The following is a 19,801-nucleotide window of genomic DNA, read 5'->3' as shown; positions in this document are numbered from 1 at the left end:
GGGTTCGATCCTTGGGTTAGGAAGATCCCCTGGAGAAGGGAAGGGCAACCCACTCCAGTACTCTTGCCTGGAAAATTCCATGGATGGAGGAGCCTGGTGGGCTACATAGTCCATGGGGTCGCAAAGAGTGGGACACCAATGAGTAACACTTTCAAAGAACAAAGGACAGGACACATCAAAAACAAAAATTAAACAAGGGTAAATTTCTGGAAATTGCAAACCAATGAGCCTGATGTCAAACCCTTGTAAAATTCTAGATTATCAACACATTACAAGCATTCAGGAAAAAACGTGTAGGGATAACTATGTAGGATATACATGGTTTTACTAATGGCAAAATTACCAGAATAACCTTGATCTTAATTTCCCCATTATTAGAGGGTACATAATATGGGTTTCCCTCATAGCTCAGTTGGTAAAGAATCTGCCTGCAATGCAGGAGACCTGGGTTCGATTCCTGGGTTGAGAAGATCTTCTGGAGAAGGAAATGGCAACCCGCTCCAGTATTCTTGCCTGGAGAATCCCATGGACAGAGGAGCCTGGCAGGCTACAGTCCATGGGGTCACAAGAGTCAGACATGACTTAGCAACTAAACTACCACCAGAGGTACATATGTGTACATATGTGTAAGAAATGTTGCAGGTGGCCTTGACTTCAAACACACAAGTTATACCCTAGGACGTTGATTTACATATGATTATGAAATATGGGGATGGGGTGATAACAAAAGTTTAAATAATACCTGAAGAGTATTTATTCATAGCTTGGGGTCAGGCACAGCAAAAAGAAGGGCTAACCCATTTGCAAATAAATGCAATGTTTGGGTGAACCACTAATACTTCACATGGTGATCTATTTTAAACTCAGTTATCTTGACAGAACTAAAATGATAATTCTTGGGGTTATGTTAAAAAACAATAAATGTATATCCTTTGGAGGATCCAGTGTGATGTGGCTTTTAATAAATAAATAAATACACACACACCCCTAGCATTCAGAAATTGATCTATTCAGAATACAGAATGCATTTACAGAGAGCTGAACTGTATGTGACACTTGAGGAACGACAGTCACAAACCAAGAGGAGGCAGCCAGGCAGCACGAGCAGGTGTGTCATGGACGGAGAGCTGGAATGGGGGGTACTTCACTGGAAGCAGTCTTTCTCAACCCAAGTTCAGGGAGGAAATTAACCCTTAAGACATCCACCGTCCATGAAGAGTTAACTTCTGTGAAAGACTAAACTTAATTTTAGGTTGAAAAGCTTAAACTTATTAGGATTACCTTTCTAACCCACAATTTGCCCTTTAAGTTCAAGCTACATACATAATTTTAAAAAATCAGCAGTTAGGTCTCTGGGTGGAACCTGCAATCTGCCTCTAACATTAATAATTTTAAGAATTTTTGGCCTGGTATCTCTACAAATATACGAAGTGCTCCTCCTGATAATTTAATCTGGTAAAACTCCACTAAATTTAAGTCACATTCCCAAGAGTCATGCCAAAAAAATAGGCAAATATGATTAACTTACCAAAAAGTTGCAATGATGGTAACGCTTATCTTCCTTAATTGCCATTATCTAAAGAAACTTCTTTACAAGAGGGCTAGCCACAATCTCAATAATATTACCATGAATTTCAGAGTTCAAAGTATTTTGGTTAATATGTCTTAGTTTCCAGAATTCCCAGATTTGCCTAAGATCACCCAGCTAGAACGCAGCAGGTGATACCGGAAGCCAGTCTCCCCCAGCCCAGGCCCCACAGTTCATAAGTTGTAGCCACCAAGACCCCTGTTCCCTCCCCCTCCGTCTCCCAACCCGAAGGCTTATGGCCAACAGACCGCCTCTGTCATAGCACAGCATTCACAGTCCTTTCCAGTCACTTTTTCCTCCGCTCCTCTTCACCTGCCCAGCTCTTGCTTTGTGTTCAAGATGTAGTTTGCGATTAGTATGGAGAATGAGCAGACTTAAGAAGGACCTGGTCCCATGATGGGGAGAAGGAGCAGGAGCAACCCTCTCCATCTCTCACAATCTCAGTAACTGAAGAAAATACTACTTTACACCATCACACCCTTTTATACTTTAAATTATTTAAAAAAATGTTTTCAACAAGAATCAAATACATTAAGATGGGTAAAAGGTGTGCTCTGGGCACAATGCATTTGTAACACACACACACAATCCATTTCAGAAAGGCAATAAAATGACAGAAAAAAAGAGGGTCCAGATATTCGTTATCATCTTTGCTACCCAATAGCTGACTGGTTTCTAGCAAATTGTTAACTACACAGTTTCTTCAGAATATTTTTATTCTTCAAGGATTTTATGAGGGTTAGAAGATAATGACAAATATAAAAATGAATTCTCACAAAATGTCAGTTATCTTGAAGATCAAACAAAGCACAGGATTATAAATAAGAAGGAACTGTTCTTCTTCATAAGACACTTAACATATTTTAAAATTATATTTAGAACTGGCAACACAGGAGAACTAGTAATGTTTCCAAAATGAATTTTACAGTTTACCTAAACAATATTTCATTTAATCATTACACACTGCAGAGATTATTTCCTGATCACAACCAGTAGCACCTCTGAAACAAGTCTATCAGGCTACTGTGAGCCAGTCAGCAGAGAAGAGCCTTGATGAGGGATGTCTAAGACAGAAAGATAACTGCTGTCCTGTAGGAAGTACAAAAAGAGAGCTTTGCATTCTCTGCCACTTCAGACTCTCCAAGAGGTCTTAGTCACAGAAGGAACATGGAACAATTAGCTTGGTTTGTGCAAACTGCAAAGTGAAGTGATCAGTCTAGGTAGTTTCAGTGGCTTGTTCCGTTTTTGAAAATACAGGATCTGCACATGGGCTCACAGGCAGGCCTGCGTAATGATTTCACATACAATGTATTTACCAAGAGAAATCTCATACCTCACTACAAGATGCAACTGCCCTGTGTAAAGGTGTCAACCATTTGCTGTCTTTGGCATTAACTCTAGCTCCTGCAACAAGAAGAAAAAAATTAAGTGAAATATTTTGCATAAAATAATTTAAAATAAATAACTATATACAGTCCAAATTGGATAAACAACAATTGAAAATGTAGTACTTCATTTTTTTTACTTTCTGCTAATAAATTATCCTTAAATTACAAAACAAAACTATTTTTTTAATTGATATCCAGTAAGGTATTAGCTCTTTTTATTAAAAATCAAAGAAATATCATTTTATATGTAGGCTAGAGAAGCCACCTTTATACAGAGCATATCCAAAGTGAAAATCAGACCCCACTGTAGAATGTGTGTTAAAAACCTGATACTTAAATAAATAAGAATATTCAGATATAAAATGCATATCATGACAAAGTCTTCTTTACTAATATAAATTTATAAATATATAATTATATATAGTTTATACAATTATATCAAGATAAAATATTTACAAACATATTAATTTATATAATTTTATAAATATATAAAATATAAACATAAAATATTCATTATATTATTTACTAATATAAATATAAGACCATTCATTACATTTCTTTACTAACGAATGTATCATGTTATAATGCAATAATATCAAAATAGTTCTCCAGTGATTATTTAAAATGCTCTAATACTATAGTTATTTTATAAATGGATACAATGGCTTTAAACTTAGGGGGAAAAAAATAAGAAATAAATGAACCAACCCACATGTCTTTCCAGGTTATACCTGAAGTTCTGAAGAAGTAATCATTAAAACAAATCAACTATGTATTTTTTGCTTAAAAATTATTAAGTCAACAGACACAAATTTTCTTTAATAGAATGGAAATACCATTTAGTAAGACAAGTGTATTACATAATGTGGGGGGGCAGGATTTATCACCTACGTAAAATCTGCTGACTTGGTGCTTAAATCCCTACAAAACAGAAGTGGCACACCACGGGATCACTCTAAGCAGTAACAGCCTTGGCTCTCAGGAGTGCAGAGGACCTAGTGACAGGCCCAGCATGACAAGCAAGCCTAGATTTACATCTAGAATCATAACTAGCTCGTGAAAAGAGGCTTTAGGTACCTAGTCCAGCCCCCAGACTTCCCAGATGATCAAACACTGGTACAAGGAAGCGGCTCAATGCCATCAACTGCAGCAGAACCGAGGATAGAATTCAGACATCCTAAGGTCCTAATGTTTACATTCTGAGTGTGAGATTTCAGGTAACAATCAAGTGCAGTGACTCCAAGTTACAGCCTGAATAACCTCTAGCTATAGGTCCCTAACTAGCTGAGTGTGAGCTTCTAGGTAATAATCAAGTGTAGTGACTCTAAATTACAGCCCTAACGAGTTTTGTGATCCCTCTGAACCTACATTTTCAGCTATAAGACAGATCTCCTAATACCCTGTTACAGAGATTAATGAGGGGAGTTCCCTGGCGGCCCAGTGGTTAGCACTCTGTGTTTCCACCACAGAGGGCACAGTTCGATGTCTGCCCGGGGAACTAAGATCTCACATGCCGTGCAGTGCAGCAAAAAATAAATAAACTGACATATAACCACTCTATCTAGTACACACAGGGCACAAATAGGAGAGGTAGATTTTTACAAGCCTGACTGCGAAAGAAAATGAATGAAAGGCAGGTGTAGGAAGTCATCCACAAATGCAGCAGCTGAAGCTGAACTCTGTGTGGGCAGGGCCAACCAGCAGGACACTTAAAAGAATCCTGAACCAGCAGGAGAGCTTTCAAGACTGCTTAAGGCTGTGGGAGAAAGGGGAGTCAGCAAAAATAAAACAGCCAGACACAGTGTGTATATCCATGTAATAAACATCGGAACAACTACCAGCCAAGTTCTTTGGAGGCCAAAATGGTGAAAACAGACCTTCCTGAGCACAACTGAGCCAGTGTTTGTTCTGGGTAAGAACACAAGCACCTGAAGGCGTAGCCCGTGGAGGGGCGGCTTCCTTCTCCCCACTCACCGCTTGGTTCCTTATAGTCCCCGCACCTCTTTCTATGGTTTTGTATTTATGTGCACAGGAGAAGGGCAGGTCCTGGCATTTTATGCCTGAAGGGTAGTGACACAGACACTCAGAAGACACAAATACCCTGGAAAGACAGAGGCAGAGACTTTCTAGAGGGCTGAAGATGTTTTTGAGTCTCCACAAATGGAAAAGGTCATGAGTCTGACCCTAGGTATTAACTGACAAGGAAACAGAGAGTAGCTGTCACAATGAGGACGACCTCTGTGTGCTGATAAAGATCTGAGAAAAGAAAAGTGGAAACAGCAATAAGAACTGTATAAATAATGTTCTTTGCTTTTACCTGAAAAAGGAAGAGTTAAACATCTATGTTTACAAAAGGAAACCCTGGAGGAAAGCTAAGCCATCAAAAATGGTGGCTGCCTATCTGTATCTGCAGTGGGGACGCTGAGGACTGGATGATGCGAGGGAAACGAGGGTGCAAAAGCAGCTGCGCTGAAATGTGTGCCTTTAAAGGTGTGTCCACTTTAATTTGGAAATGAAACAGAAATACTATATATTTAGAAAGTGAAATTTACTGATGAGGAAATAAAAAACACTTCAAGAATTTGGCTTCAAGTACAAAGAAAAAAGTTGCAAAGTAGGACGAAGGTAAAAATAGTCTTTCTTTTGGAAATGGGTTATCAGATAAGACGAGTGAACGAAGAAAATCTAATTTTTATGGTGCACTTGGCAGTCCAAAGTAAAAAGTCCTGCTGGCTTCATTCTTCCATTTTAAGTTACAGTAATTAATTAAATCATCTGTCTCTTTTAATAACAAAGTCAAAGTTAATTTTATCAAAAACATGAGTGGTTGTAACAAATAATCCACTAGTGGCTTAATGAGGACACATCATGCTGCCATCAGCAACTAGTAGACAACCTGATGGATTTGGCTTGCTCTTTTTGAAGATTCTAAAGATACTTCAGGAAGATCAACACAATGTAATTTTAGACATCTGATCATATCCTTTCTCAGAAGACACTTATATTCCATTAAATCATATTTATTTTAATAACACTAATTAGATATTTTAATCCCTTGGAAATTAAAGGTCAAGTATGTGAGAAATGATTGGGGTACCTCTAAGGGCATAATACAACAAATTCCCCTGCCCACATGGGTTAATTAGCACGTGCTTTATATATTAACAGACAAACATGGCAATGAGCATTATAAGAGCAGCAGTTGGGTGCACAATGAAAAGTGGCTTTAGAGTAAATAACATGGCAGGGCACATCAGACGTCCAGGCTACCAGAAGTCATCTCCTGTGAGCTCTCTGAAGGCAACCAGACGTCCATCCACACACACAGAGCGCCAAAATTACATATTCATATAACAAATTACAAAGTTATTCCAGTAATGGAAAAGACATTTCCAAAGTAAAGCAACTAATCCAACAGCTGAAGACTAGCCACAGAGAAGATGAAGACAGGCAAAAGAGACGGAGAGAGGAGGGAGAGGGAGCAGGAGAAGGAAGGGAAGAGGCGTGAAGGGGGGAGGGGAGGAGGCGAGGAGGGGGAGGGAGAAGGGAGGGAAAGAGAAGGAAATCCTATCCACTTATAACACAGAACAGTCTTCCTACAGAGAAATGAAACCAAAGGTAACAGCCCTGGGGGCTCCGTCACAGGCTCTCTACCTGGCAGAGTACACAGTATCTGTGATGTAAAAGGATGACCGTAAGTCACTAAGAAAAGATTCCTTTCTTTACTATTTCCCAATCACTAAAATAGAACAGAACAGAACACAGCAGCACTGTCTCAACTGCTGAAATCAGGCTACTGGGAGGCCGTGTGGTAGGAGAGGCACGGCTCGGAAACAAGACCAGACAGCACTCTGAGGAGGCATCGCCTACAACCACTGCAAACCGACACCCACAGAAAGCCTCCTGAGCACCAGGAACATACCTCCCTAAACCCAAGGCTATGCTCAACTGCATAAATCAAACGTAGTCCTTACTAGAATCCCCTCTTCCCTAGATCAGCTGAGCTTTCCTTTAAGAAAAATAAGCGGCCAGAACCTATGCCACATAAAATATCTGAATTTGGATTTACCTTTTTAGAGATGTGATTAGACTTGGTAGCACAGTTATATTAGACGGAAAAACCCACATAATCTTCCTTTCACCAATCTTTCCTTTTACTAATTCATACATATAAAATACACTCAGAAACAACAGCTTTTTAAAGATACTTAAGGTAAGAGTCCTTTCAGAATTAGATAAATATCTACCTCATTTGGAGATAAAACAAATTAATTTTAAAAAATAAAATATCTGGTTCACCTACATCAGTCTATTATGGGCTCTTGCCAGCAGTGCAGCCCGAGAGATCTGCACAGGTCGAGGAGACAGGCGGGTTGTGGACGGAGGGGCCCAGGGGGAAGACCTGTGATCTAATAATGGCCCTGTAATCAGCAGGCTGTGACCTGGGGCTGCGCCTCATTACCCCTGGAGCTTCATTTTATGAAATGTAATCTCCCTGTGTGTGTGTGTGTGTATGTGTGTACATAACCACATCACACACGCACACGTCTCTGTCTCTCTCTAGGGAGGCTAGTCAGTTCAGTTCAGTCACTCAGTCGTGTCCGACTCTTTGCGACCCCATGAACCACAGCACGCCAGGCCTCCCTGTCCATCACCAACTCCCGGAGTTCACCCAAACCCATGTCCATCGAGTCGGTGATGCCATCCAACCATCTCATCCTCTGTCGTCCCCTTCTCCTCCTGCCCTCAATCTTTCCCAGGATCAGGGTCTTTTCAAATGAGTCAGCTCTTGGCATCAGGTGGCCAAAGTATTGGAGTTTCAGCTTCAACATCAGTCCTACCAATTGAACACCCTGGACTGATCTCCCTTAGGATGGACTGGCTAGGCCCCAGGTTAGACCCCAGGTTAAAATAACATAGGGAGCACCTGTTTCTGCAAAGTGAGTTCTGTGAACTCAGGCATTCAAATCACCAGTGTCCCAATTGACTCTAGGTCTCTCAGGTCTTCTCTGCAAGAAGACTAATTCGTCTGCTTTCTCCCTGATCTGTTCGCTCACCAAGATCTGCCAATTCTTTGATTTCTGAACCCGTTACCGGTAAAATAAGTGAAAGTATTAATTGCTCAGTCTTGTCTGACTCCTTGCGATCATACGGACTATAGCCCTCCAGGTTCCTCTGTCCATAGAATTTTCCAGGTAAGAATACTACAATGGGTAAAATAAGGGCTATGGCAAATGATCTCTACGATCCATTTCCAGTGATGATATTCTATTTTATTTTGAAATATTCAGAATAAATTATTTCATGCTTATGAAATACCCTACCCTACATTAATAAGGCAGTATCACTATAATCAATGTCAGGGTTCTTCAAGTTCAGCCCACAGGTTGCCAGCCACCTATTTTGTAGTTTTACCACCTTACAGGAGTCAAGATGAGTAGCTGCCACTGCCTGGATGACCCCTCACATAAGGTTATCAACTTCTGATCTAGGCAAAGAACTTGAGAGTTGATACTATTAAAATTATTTCTCTTTTCCTATGTGTCTGTAATAATCACAGTCTCACTAATAATTTTCTAAAACTCCTGCTTGCAGAGCATAGCTTTCTTCTTTGCTCCTAAGCCACAGAGGAGACAGTCCATACCCAGTGAGCTGGGCCAGGAGCCAAGTAGTTTAGCACTCTTCCCAAACTGGAAATAATGCTTTCCTTTGGCTGACTACCAAAGCCAGGGTCAAAGCTTCAGACTCTGTTTTGAGGTTGGGAGTAGAATGAGCAAAAGGCGAGTGCACTCCCACTTTCCCCGTGACGCTGGACCATCCCCACCCCACCGCCCCAATGGTGCACTACACCATTTAGGAGGGCGTTACTGACACTAAGGGGCTGCCCTGACAGCTCAGTTGGTAAAGAATTTGCCTACAAAGCAGAAGACCCTGATTCCTGGGTCAAGAAGCCCGATGGAAAAGGGAGAGGCTACCCACTCCAATATTCTTGGGCTTCTCTTGTGGCTCAGCTGGTAAAGACTCTGCCTGCAACGCAGGAGTCCTGGCTTCAATCCCTGAGTTAGAAAGATCCCCTGGAGAAGGGAATAGCTATCCACTCCAGTATTCTGGCCTGGAGAATTCCATGGACTGCATAGTCCAAGGGGTCAGACGTAACTGAATGACTTTCAAGAAAATAAAGTGTCACTGTTTCCATTGTTTCCCCATCTATTTGCCGTGAAGTGATGGGACCAGATGCCATGATCTTCCTTTGTTGAAAGTTGAGTTTTAAGCCAGCTTTTTCATTCTCCTCTTTCACCTTCATCAAGAGGCTCTTTAGCTCCTCTTTGCTTTCTACCATTAGGGTGGTGTCATCTGCACATCTGAGGTTACTGATATTTCTCCCCACATTCTTGATCCCAGCTTTAGCTTCATCCAGCATGGCATTTCGCACAATGTACTCTGCATAGAAGTTAAATAAACAGGGTGAAAATATACAGCACTGATGGACTCCTTTTCCAATTTTGAACCAGTCCTTTGTTCCATATCCGGTTCTAACTGTTGCTTCTTTACCTGCATACATGTTTCTCAGGAGGCAGGTAAAGTGCTCTGTTATTCCCATCTTTCAAGAATTTTTCACAGTTTGTTGTGATCCACAAGGCTTTAGCATAGTCAATAAAGCAGAAGTAGGTGTTTTTCTGGAATTCTCTTGCTTTTTTGATGATCCAACAGATGTTGGCAATTTGATCTCTGGTTTCTTCTGCCTTTTCTAAATACAGCTTGAACATCTGGGAGTTCTCAGTTCACATACTGTTGAAATCTAGCTTGGAGGATTTTGAGCATTACTTTGCTAGCATGTGAAATGAGTGCAATTGTGCAGTAGTTTAAAAATTCTTTGGCATTGCCTTTCTTTGAGACTGGAATGAAAAGTGACCTTTTCCAGTCCTGTGGCCACTGCTGAGTTTTCCAAATTTGCTGGCATATTGAGTGCAGCACTTTCACAGGGTCATCTTTCAGGAACTGAAAGAGCTCAGCTGGAATTCCATCACCTCCACTAGCTCTGTTCACAGGATGCTTCCTAAGGCCCACATTCTAGGATGACTGGCTCTAGCTGAGTGATCACACCATGGTGGCTATCTGAGTCATGAAGATCATTTTTGTATGGTTCCTCTGTGTATTCTTGCCACCTCTTCTTAATATCCTCAGCTTCTGTTAGGTCCCTACCATTTCTGGGCTTACTTGTGCCCATCTTTGCATGAGATGTTCCCTAGGTATCTCTAGCTTTCTTGAAGAGATCTCTCGTTTTTCTCATTCTATTGTTTTCCTCTATTTCTTCACATTGTTTTCTTAGGAAGGCTTTCTTATCTCTCCTCGCTATTCTCTGGAACTCTACATTCAAATGGGTATATTTTTCCTTTAAATTGCCTTTCACTTCTCTTCTTTTCTCAGCTATTTGGAAGGCCTCTTCAGACAACCATTTTGCATTTCTTTTTCTTGGGGATGGTTTCAAAAATACGAGCATTAAATGAATAGCTCCCAATAAAATTATCTATAGAAGGATATCAGAAAATTAAGTTCTTAAAACAGAAGTTCTTCAAGTCACTGCCTACACAAATTCTACTACATGCTAAGTAGATGGGGGTGGGTAAAGTGTAGAGGTGAGGAAAAGTGGTTCAGATTGTAGCAGAGTTAAGAATATAAACCCTGTAGTCACACAGCCTGGGTCTGAAAGCTGGCTCTAGCTATTATTAGCAATATTACTTTCAGCCAGTTATTGCATCTCTAAATGCTTTCAGTGCAGTTCAGTTCAGTCGCTCAGTCATGTCCAATTCTTTGCGACCCCATGGACTGCAGCACGCCAGGCTTCCCTGTCCATCACCAACTCCTGGAGCTTGCTCACATTCATGTTCATCGAGTCGGCGATGCCATCCAACCATCTCATCCTCTGTCGTCCCCTTCTCCTGCTGCTTTCAATCCTTCCCAGCATCAGGGTCTTTTCAAATGAGTCAGTTCTTTGCACCAGGTGGTCAAAGTATTGGAGTTTCAGCTTCAGCATCAATCCTTCCAATGAATATTCAGGACTGATTTCCTTTAGGATGGACTGGTTTGATCTCCTTGCAGTCCAAGGGACTCTCAAGAGTCTTCTCCAAAACCACAGTTCAAAAGCATCAATTCTTCGACACTCAGCTCTATTCATGGTCCAACTCTCATATCCATACATGACTACTGAAGAAACCATAGCTTTGACTAGACAGACCTTGTTGGCAAAGTAATGTCTTGGCCTTTTAATATGCTGTCTAGGTTGGTCATAGCTTTTCTTCCAAGGAGCAAGCATCTTTCAATTTCATGGCTGCAGTCACCATTTGCAGTGATTTTGGAGCCCAAGGAAATATTCAAGTCTGTCACTGTTTCCACTGTCTCCCCATCTATTTGCCATGAAGTGATGGGACTAAATGCCATGATCTTAATTTTTTGAATGTTGAGTTTTAAGCCAACTTTTTCACTCTCCTCTTTTGCTTTCATCAAAAGGCTCTTTAGTTCCTGTTCCTTTTCTGCCATAAGGGTGGTGTCATCCGCATATCTGAAGTTACTGATATTTCTCCCAGCAATCTTGATTCCAGCTTGTGCTCATCCAGCCCAGCGTTTCTCATGATGTACTCTGCATAGAAGTTAAATAAGCAGGGTGACAATATACAGCCTTGACATACTCCTTTCCCAATTTGGAACCAGTCTGTTGTTCCATGTCTGGTTCTAACTGTTCCTAAAAGCTTTAGTTTCTTTTACTGATAATAATATCTTTAGAGATAAGAGCGGTATAATGCGATCATACATGAAAAAGGTAAATTTAATATAGTACTTGAGAGTACACTCACTGCTTCCTATTACTTCATCCCATTCAATAATAATCGTAAAATTAATTCTACTAAGCTCTAGTGTTAATATAGATTCTACAGATGAATACACTTGTTTGATTACATATAACATGTCGAAGTTATACCCCTCATTCACAAATCTTGAAGATGCATCATGTATAAATATTTGATTTCTAGTGAATTTATTCTGGACTGCAGGTTAAAGGGAGTAAGTAGTTTTACTCAGAAAAAGCAAAACAAACCTAACTGGCCAAAATATAAAAGAGAAGGGGAGGAAACACCACCTTCAATAGAAGAAGCAAATAGTTACAATCACAGACAACAGTATGAATTTCTACCAAATACAGTGAAATCTGTGCCAAATGAAGGGTGTCAGGTGAAGCTTCTTCAATTCTTGGGAAAGCTACGAAGTCATCTAAGTCATACTGATGCGCATGTCCTTCTGACCCATTCTCTCCACTGTCTGCGTCCCAGAATCCCTATCTAACATCCTTTCGATGATCGAGAGGTCATCCTCAGGAGAATCTCCCTTCATGCTACAGAAGAACAAGCTAAGGACGCTGCATGAGAGACCAAACAAGCACCTTCATTATTTTTGATAGAGCTGCTGGAAATGGACGATAAGAATCAATCACCATTGATCACAACCTAAGTTAAGAATCTATGATCCAAGTTGCTGCCCCAACTATCTGTAGTACATCAAGAATAAGCGAAGCTAAGCTACCAGGACTGACAGAAAACACATTCAGTTTGAGAGCTAGGTAAAGAAACAAACACAAGTGATGCTCACTTTTTGCCCCTCCTTACTCTATTCTTTACTGATAGATGCTCTGGGAAAACATATTCCTCAGTGATATATAACGGAGGTCCAGTGGTTAGGGCTTTCACTGTCAAGGGCTCAGGTTCAATCCCTGGTCAAGCCACACCCCACCAACCAATAATCTTAAAGGATTTAACACGGGACTAGAGCAAAAATACACAAAGGCAGAGAAAACTGAGCAAGGTAGTTAATAGGTAAATATATTTGAAAGTAATCCCAGGAAAGGAGAGGAAGAATGTGTGAACTACCTATTACACACAGGGGCTTCCCAGGTGGTGCCAGTGGTAAAGAACCTGCCTCCCAGTGCAGGAGACACTAGAGACACGTGTTCAGTCCCTGGGTTGGGAAGATCCCCTGGAGGAGAGCATGGCAACCCACTCCAGTATTAATGCCTGGAGAATCCCATGGACAGAGGAGCCTGGTGAGCTACAGCCCATAGGGCTGCAGAGAGCCAGACAGCACAGAAGCGGCTGAGCACGCATGTGTTATACACAACTTCAGAGAAATTAAATTCTGAGCAAAGACCTCCAAGAGCTCTAAGAAAGGCGTAAGACAATGCAAGGAGATGAGAGCTGGCAGACCAGGATCGAGAAAAGGAAAAAAGCAGTTAAAGATGAAAGCCTAGAAACAACCAAAAGCAAAATAGATATGCCTTAAAACACAGTCAAGAATCTGAAGCCACAGCTAGAACGAATCTGTAAAAACCCAGGTCAGGCTGTCCCACCACTGGTTTTCCAGATCACTCTAAGGGCCAAAGCAAGCCCTTAACTGGAATGCACCCACCTCTGCTTTATTCCCTACTGCTTCTTTCACTTGCCTTCACACATGCTACACTCTGTGGTATTAGTTCTTAGCTCTTCATTTCCACCAAGTTACTGCACCACACGCAAGGCTCTCTTCCTTATTTGCTTCAGTTATCTCCTCGTATGTCCCTGAATTCTTTCCTCATAATCCAACACAAACAGCAACTGATCCCCGCCCAACATACTATTCCTTTACCTTATCCATAGCAATTATCATCGCATGACAAACTATATACATTAACTTGCAATTATGTCCTCCATTAAAACATAAGACCTTTCTTTGGGATTGGAATGAAAACTGACCTTTTCCAGTCCTGTGACCACTGCTGAGTTTTTCAAATTTGCTGACATATTGAGTGCAGCACTTTCACAGCATCATCTTTTAGAATTTGAAATAGCTCAGCTGGAATTCCATTGCCTCCACTAGCTTTGTTCGTAGTGATGCTTCCTAAGGCCCACCTGACTTCACATTCCAGGATGTCCAACTCTAGGTGAGTGGGAGTGATCACACCTTCGTGATTATCTAGGTCATGAAGATCTTTTTTGTACAGTTGTCGGTGTATTCTTGCCACCTCTTCTTAATATCTTCTGCTTCTGTTAGGTCCATACCATTTATGTCCTTTATTGAGCTCATCTTTGCATGAATGGGCTTTATTGAGCCCATCTCTGCAGTTGCCCAGTGGTGTCCAACTCTTTGCGACCCATGGACTGACTGTCCACGGGATTTTCCTGACAAGAATACTGGAGTGAGCTGTGATTGGCAAATTACTTTCACTTATTCTGCAGGATGCCTTTTCGTCTTGTTGGTTTCCTTTGCTATGCAGAAACTTTGAAGTTTGATGTAGTCTCACTTGTAACATCTGCTTTTGTTTCTTTTGTTATTGGTGTCAAATCTAAAATGTCATCACCAAGACTAAGGCCAAGGATCAGTCTTACCGTCTATGTATTCTTCTACGAGTATGATTCTTATGCTCAAGTCTTTAACCCATTTTAAGTTGATTTTTGTGTATAGTGTAAGACAGTTGTCCAGTTTTCCCAAAACCATTTACTGAAGAGATGGTCCTTTCCTCACTATATATCCTTGCTTCTTTGTCATAAACTAATTGACCATGATTCGCAAGAGTTTATTTTTGGGCTCTTTTTGTTCCGCTGATCAGTGTGCCTCCTTTTATGTCAATACTATGCTGTTTTGATCACTACAGCTCTGATCCTCTTACAACTACACAAGGCGTTACCAAAGAACTCAGTGTTGACAGTTCTATGGTTACTCGACACGTGAAGCAAACTGGAAAGGTGAAAAAGCTCAATAAATGGGTGCCTCATGAGCTGACCAAAAACAAAAAAAATTGTCATTTTGAAGTGTCGTCTTCTTTTACTCTTTGCAACAACAATGAGCCACCTCTCGATCAGATTATTTTGTGTGACAAAAAGTGGATTTTAAACAATGAAAACCAGTGTTCATAGTTGGACCAAGAAGCTCCAAAGCACTCCCCAAAGCCAAATTTGCACCAAAAAAGGTCATGGTCACTGTTTGGTTGTCTGTTACCCATCCACTACAGCTTTCTGAATCCTGACAAAACCATTACATCTGCAAAGTATGCTCAACAAATCAATGAGATGCACTGAAGACTGAAACGCCTGCAGTAGATACCGGTCAATGGAAAGGGCCCAATTCTTTTCCACAACAACGCCTGACCGCCTGTTGCACAACCAACATTTCACAAGTTGAACTGGGCTAAAAAGTCCTGCTGCATCTGCCATATTCACCTGACACCTCTTGCCAACCGACTACCATTTCCTGAAGCATCTCAATAACTTTTTGCAAGGAAAATCCTTCCACGACCAGCTGGAGGCAGAAAATGCTTTCCAAGAGTTTGTCAAATCCTGAAGCACAGATTTTTATGCTATAGGAATACACAAACTTATTTCTCATTGGCAAAAATGTGCTGATTATAATGGTTCATATTTTGATTAATAAAGATGTGTTTGAGCCTAGTTATAATGATTTAAAATTCATGGTCTGAAAGCACAATTACGTTTGCACCAACCTAATATAACTCTATACACTCATGCAACTTGTTATAAAAACCACAGTAAAAAAAATTTATTAATTTATTATGGCAAAAATTCTGTTCAGGCTACTATTTAGTAGGATTTTCACTCAGAATGTCTCTTCAGTGCTCCTTCTCCCAAATATCAAAGGAATGATACTATCTCTCCAACTGCCTTATGCATATCTCTGTGCAATCTGACAATACAAGCTGAATTTGAACATAAGCATCCTTTCTCAATAAATATCAGATTATTGTAAAATAATCTTGGTACTACAAAAATATTTCTAAGCTCTCTTTGATCACCTATTTTAGGTTTGCAAGAAGTCTGACTGCCATAGGAGCTATTCTATAGGAGACTGTTATACCATTTCTTCATATATAAGGTTTTGAACAGTTTAGAAGTTAAAAATAAAGTACAATTTCCTAAAATAAATTTTACAGGCCCTCAAAAAGAATTAGATATATGATATCTAAAGACATAAATCTTGCTGCCATCATTTTCAAAATATACCTACTATCATATAATTTCTTATCCCTCCAATGCTAGACTAGCTCCAAGCTACCATCACCTCCTCCTCGAAGAACTGTAATCAGCTTCTAGTAACTCTGTGGTCAATGAGGCCTTGTATGACTACTTTGTGTAACACCCAACCCTATATAATGCTTATCCCACTCTATCATAGCTGTCCCTCATCATTCGCACGGAAACTGGTTGGAAGACTCCCTGTGGATATCAAAATTCACAGATGCTCAGTTCTTACGTAAAATGTTATAGTATCTGCATATAACCTATACATGTGCTTCTGAATATTTCTCTCTAGATTACTTATAATACCTAATACACTATATAAATAGCAGTAAATAGAATACAATGCTATGTAAATAGCTGCCACTGAATGGTAAATTCAAATTTCCCCCCTTGAACACTCTGGAATATTTTCAATCTATTTTTCACCTATGGTTGGTTCAATCCATGAATACAGAACCCATGAATACAGAGGGCTGACCTCATTCTGATCTATTTTTTCATTTTCCCATAGCATTTATCTCATTTTACATGCTGTAAAGTTTACTTGTATCTGTAGCCTGTTTTTCTTCAGTTATATGCTCCACAAAGGAGGTGACTTGTTTTCCAATGTACTCAGTACCAGAAGACTACCTGGGACATGTTATGAGATCATTACTTCTAGGATAAACAAGTTTCAGGTTGTCTAACAAATATGAGGAAATAGTGAGGTTTAATAAATATTAATGACAAAAATATACATGATGTGCTCTTACACAGAGCTGACCATACCAGATAAAATAAGCAATTCAATGATTTCTGCATCTCCAAGATAGGCAGCAGCATGCAGTGGAGTTCTCTTTTCATTGTCCTGTGATAAGAAGGAAAGGTGGAACATAAATTTTAATATAAAGTTAATTTTAATATACTTTAAATGAAGAAAACCCACTATAAACTAGCTTACTACTTCCACAACTCTAGTATGCAAGTCCCATTAACAGAGTATTTCTTTGCTAGGAGAAGTAAAGCCTAAAAAATATATTTTGGCTTTAAAAGAATAGTATAAAATACAGTAAAGAATAAAAGATAAATCTAAGATGACAAAGCAATAGCTTCTTAGACTTTCTTTGAATAAAGATTTACATTGCTAAAATATACAGGAAATTTTCCTTTACTTCACACTACTTGCCCACCTACCCCAAAAATATTTCCACAATTTCACACAGTTTATAAAACAAACCCTAACAAACCAAAAAGGTTGCTTATCAAAATGTTCCTCACCAGGGAACATTTCAAATGTTTCCATAGAACTACAGTGGCAAAAGTAGAAAATATCTCTGGGGATCTGAAATTATCTCTTAAAATAATCTTAAGGTTTTTCTTAAAGTTCCTGCCAATTTTGGTTTTGGCTCTAAAATATATTCCTATCCTATACATAGTCTTCCAACCTTCCTCTAGAAACGGAAGCTATATCTAAGCGCACGGCTGTGTACACGTCTTGCCTCAACAATAAGGTCCTCCAGTTTGAGAAGCAGGATCTTAGAGTAACGTCACATTTACAGATTCAGTTCAAAGTATACCTCATCTAAAGTTTCAACAGTGTTGCTGAAGTCACTGCATCTGAGAAAGCTATTCATTTACAAATATTTATTTTGAAATTTACAACCAAATGTTTAGATACTGGTTTTTTGAGCCAGACTGTTAGTTTTTTTCCATTACCCGTTTCCCTCTTTGCCCAGAGGAATAAGGTTTTACCTGATTATTGACCCACCCAGCAAGAGAACAGACTCCTAGCATGCCTTGAAGCATTGTTACTTAGTGTGGACAGATCATGTGTGGGAGGAAGGAACGGCACAACTTTGACAACTTCAGCCTAAAAGAAACTACTCCAGAGCCAAGACTAACATTTCCCACCTCCCTCACACTGAATAGCACGTGTCAAACTGTGCCAGCTTTGACCATGCAGAGGTAGGCTAATATCCTACAAGACTTAAGCAAAACATACTGAATGATCTTGTAGAGCAAAGCTGCCCCAACAACACACAGTTGAACCACTGACTTCTAGACTATTAAGAGAAATAAAATTCTTAAATAGGTATCATGGACATCCCTGGCAGTCCAGTGGTTGGCAGTCCGCCTGCCAGTGCAGGGGACATGGGTTTGACCCCTGGTCCGGGAAGATCCCACATGCCAAGGGACACCTAAGCCTGTGTGCCACAACTCCTGAGCCCGTGCTCCACAATAAGAGAAGTCACAGCAACGCAGAAGCCCCAGCACCGCAGTTAAGAGTGCAGCCGCCACGCACTGCAACTAGAGAAAACCCACGCGGCAGCAACAAAGACCCAGTGCAGCCACACATGAGTAAGTAAGTAAATAACAATCATAAAATGGGTATTTTTGGGGGGGTCTTGTATTATGATATTGTAACTTTCAAGACTAAAAAACTGAAAAATTTCACATCACAATAATCTTCCAGTTTGGCAATACTCCAATTATACTAAGAAAAGATTGTTATGCCAAATGGGAATAAATTAGGGGAAAAAACTGCTAATCAAAACAGGGGTTAAAAATATTCACAGGCAATTCTAAAAAGGTTTAGATGTATTTATATAAAATTATTAGAAAATATGTATAATACATAATTATAACTGGCCCCATATACATTTCTTCATATAATGTTAATATATTTGTGTCCTTAAAATAGTAACAGGTGATTAAAAAAAAGAGGTTGATATAGTAGTTGTTACTGTTTTTTTATAAGCTAAGAGTTCTTGTCTCTCTAAAGCCCAGTTAATTTCCACAAGATCGTATTTTTTCTTCCAATACATACCCCATTAAACAAATGGTTTGCATAGCAATTATCGGACAAATAGTCATTGAAAAAGCTAACACAGAAGCACTAAAATATAAGGCTTTATTCAAAGCTGAGTCCTAAACTTAATCACTTCAATAAAAGGATCCTTGGCTGAAGGCTTTTCAGTGTTAATCACTAACACATCAAACTTCCCTATGGTATTTGGTGGTCAATGGTTTAGTCGCTAAGTCGTGTCCAACTCTTGAAACACCGTGGACTGTAATCTTCCAGGCTCCTCTGTCCATGGGGATTCTCCAGGCAAGAATACTGGAGTGATCTGCCATTTCCTTCTCTACCCTATGGTATCCCTGGGTCAGGAAGATCCCCTGGAGAAGGAAATGGCAACGTACTCCAGTACTCTTCCCTGGAAAATCCCATGGATGGAGAAGCCTGGTAGGCTATAGTCCACGGGGTCACAAAGAGTCGGACACGACTGAGCGACTTCACCTTCTTTCCTTCTTTAAACCCACTCAAACTGAGGAAAACATCTCCTCCACAGTATAAACCACATACACAGCACTCACAGAACACATACACACTCACATTTATGTGTGAGAGATGTATGGAATTCTATGACTCAATGCCTTGAATCCTATTAATGTATTTTATGACTATGAATGTTTTTTCCCTTTGATCTGTAGAGAGGAAAAACAAAGGAACAAATTGATTAATTTTAAAAGAAAAAATTTTACCTATCAAATTTAGCTGCAGTTAAATACTGAAAATGATACAATAAAACACTTAAGTTCCTTTTAACAAAATTTATTAGAATGAAAAAATCCTCTTGCACACACTGAATTTCACTTCAAGGATTTTTTTTTTTTTAAATAAAGATACTGCTATGTGTGAGAAAAACTTTAAGTATATTTACTGATCATAGTTGGAAGCAAAATGCTGAAACAATTTAAATGCCCATCAACAAGCAAACGGTTATTAA

At 39.8% G+C, this 19,801-nt stretch overlaps 1 protein-coding gene across 1 annotated transcript in view; it reads right to left on the bottom strand.

Moving 5' to 3' along the window:
• ANKRD28 (ankyrin repeat domain 28) overlaps positions 1-19,801 on the bottom strand; it is a 127,401-nt gene that overhangs the window by 63,557 nt on the left and 44,043 nt on the right. The window contains exons 3-4 of the mRNA XM_010856753.1: positions 16,803-16,881; positions 2,922-2,992 (exon numbers count right to left, since the gene is read on the bottom strand). Coding sequence (XP_010855055.1) covers positions 2,922-2,992; positions 16,803-16,881 — 150 coding nt within the window. The remainder of the gene's footprint in view (positions 1-2,921; positions 2,993-16,802; positions 16,882-19,801) is intronic.

This window comes from Bison bison, unplaced genomic scaffold, assembly GCF_000754665.1.
Source record: "Bison bison bison isolate TAMUID 2011002044 unplaced genomic scaffold, Bison_UMD1.0 scf7180017864374, whole genome shotgun sequence".
Classification (NCBI taxonomy): Eukaryota; Metazoa; Chordata; class Mammalia; order Artiodactyla; family Bovidae; genus Bison; species Bison bison.
The sequence above is the reverse complement of the archived record's forward strand: the minus strand, read 5'-3'. Positions and strand labels throughout refer to the sequence as shown.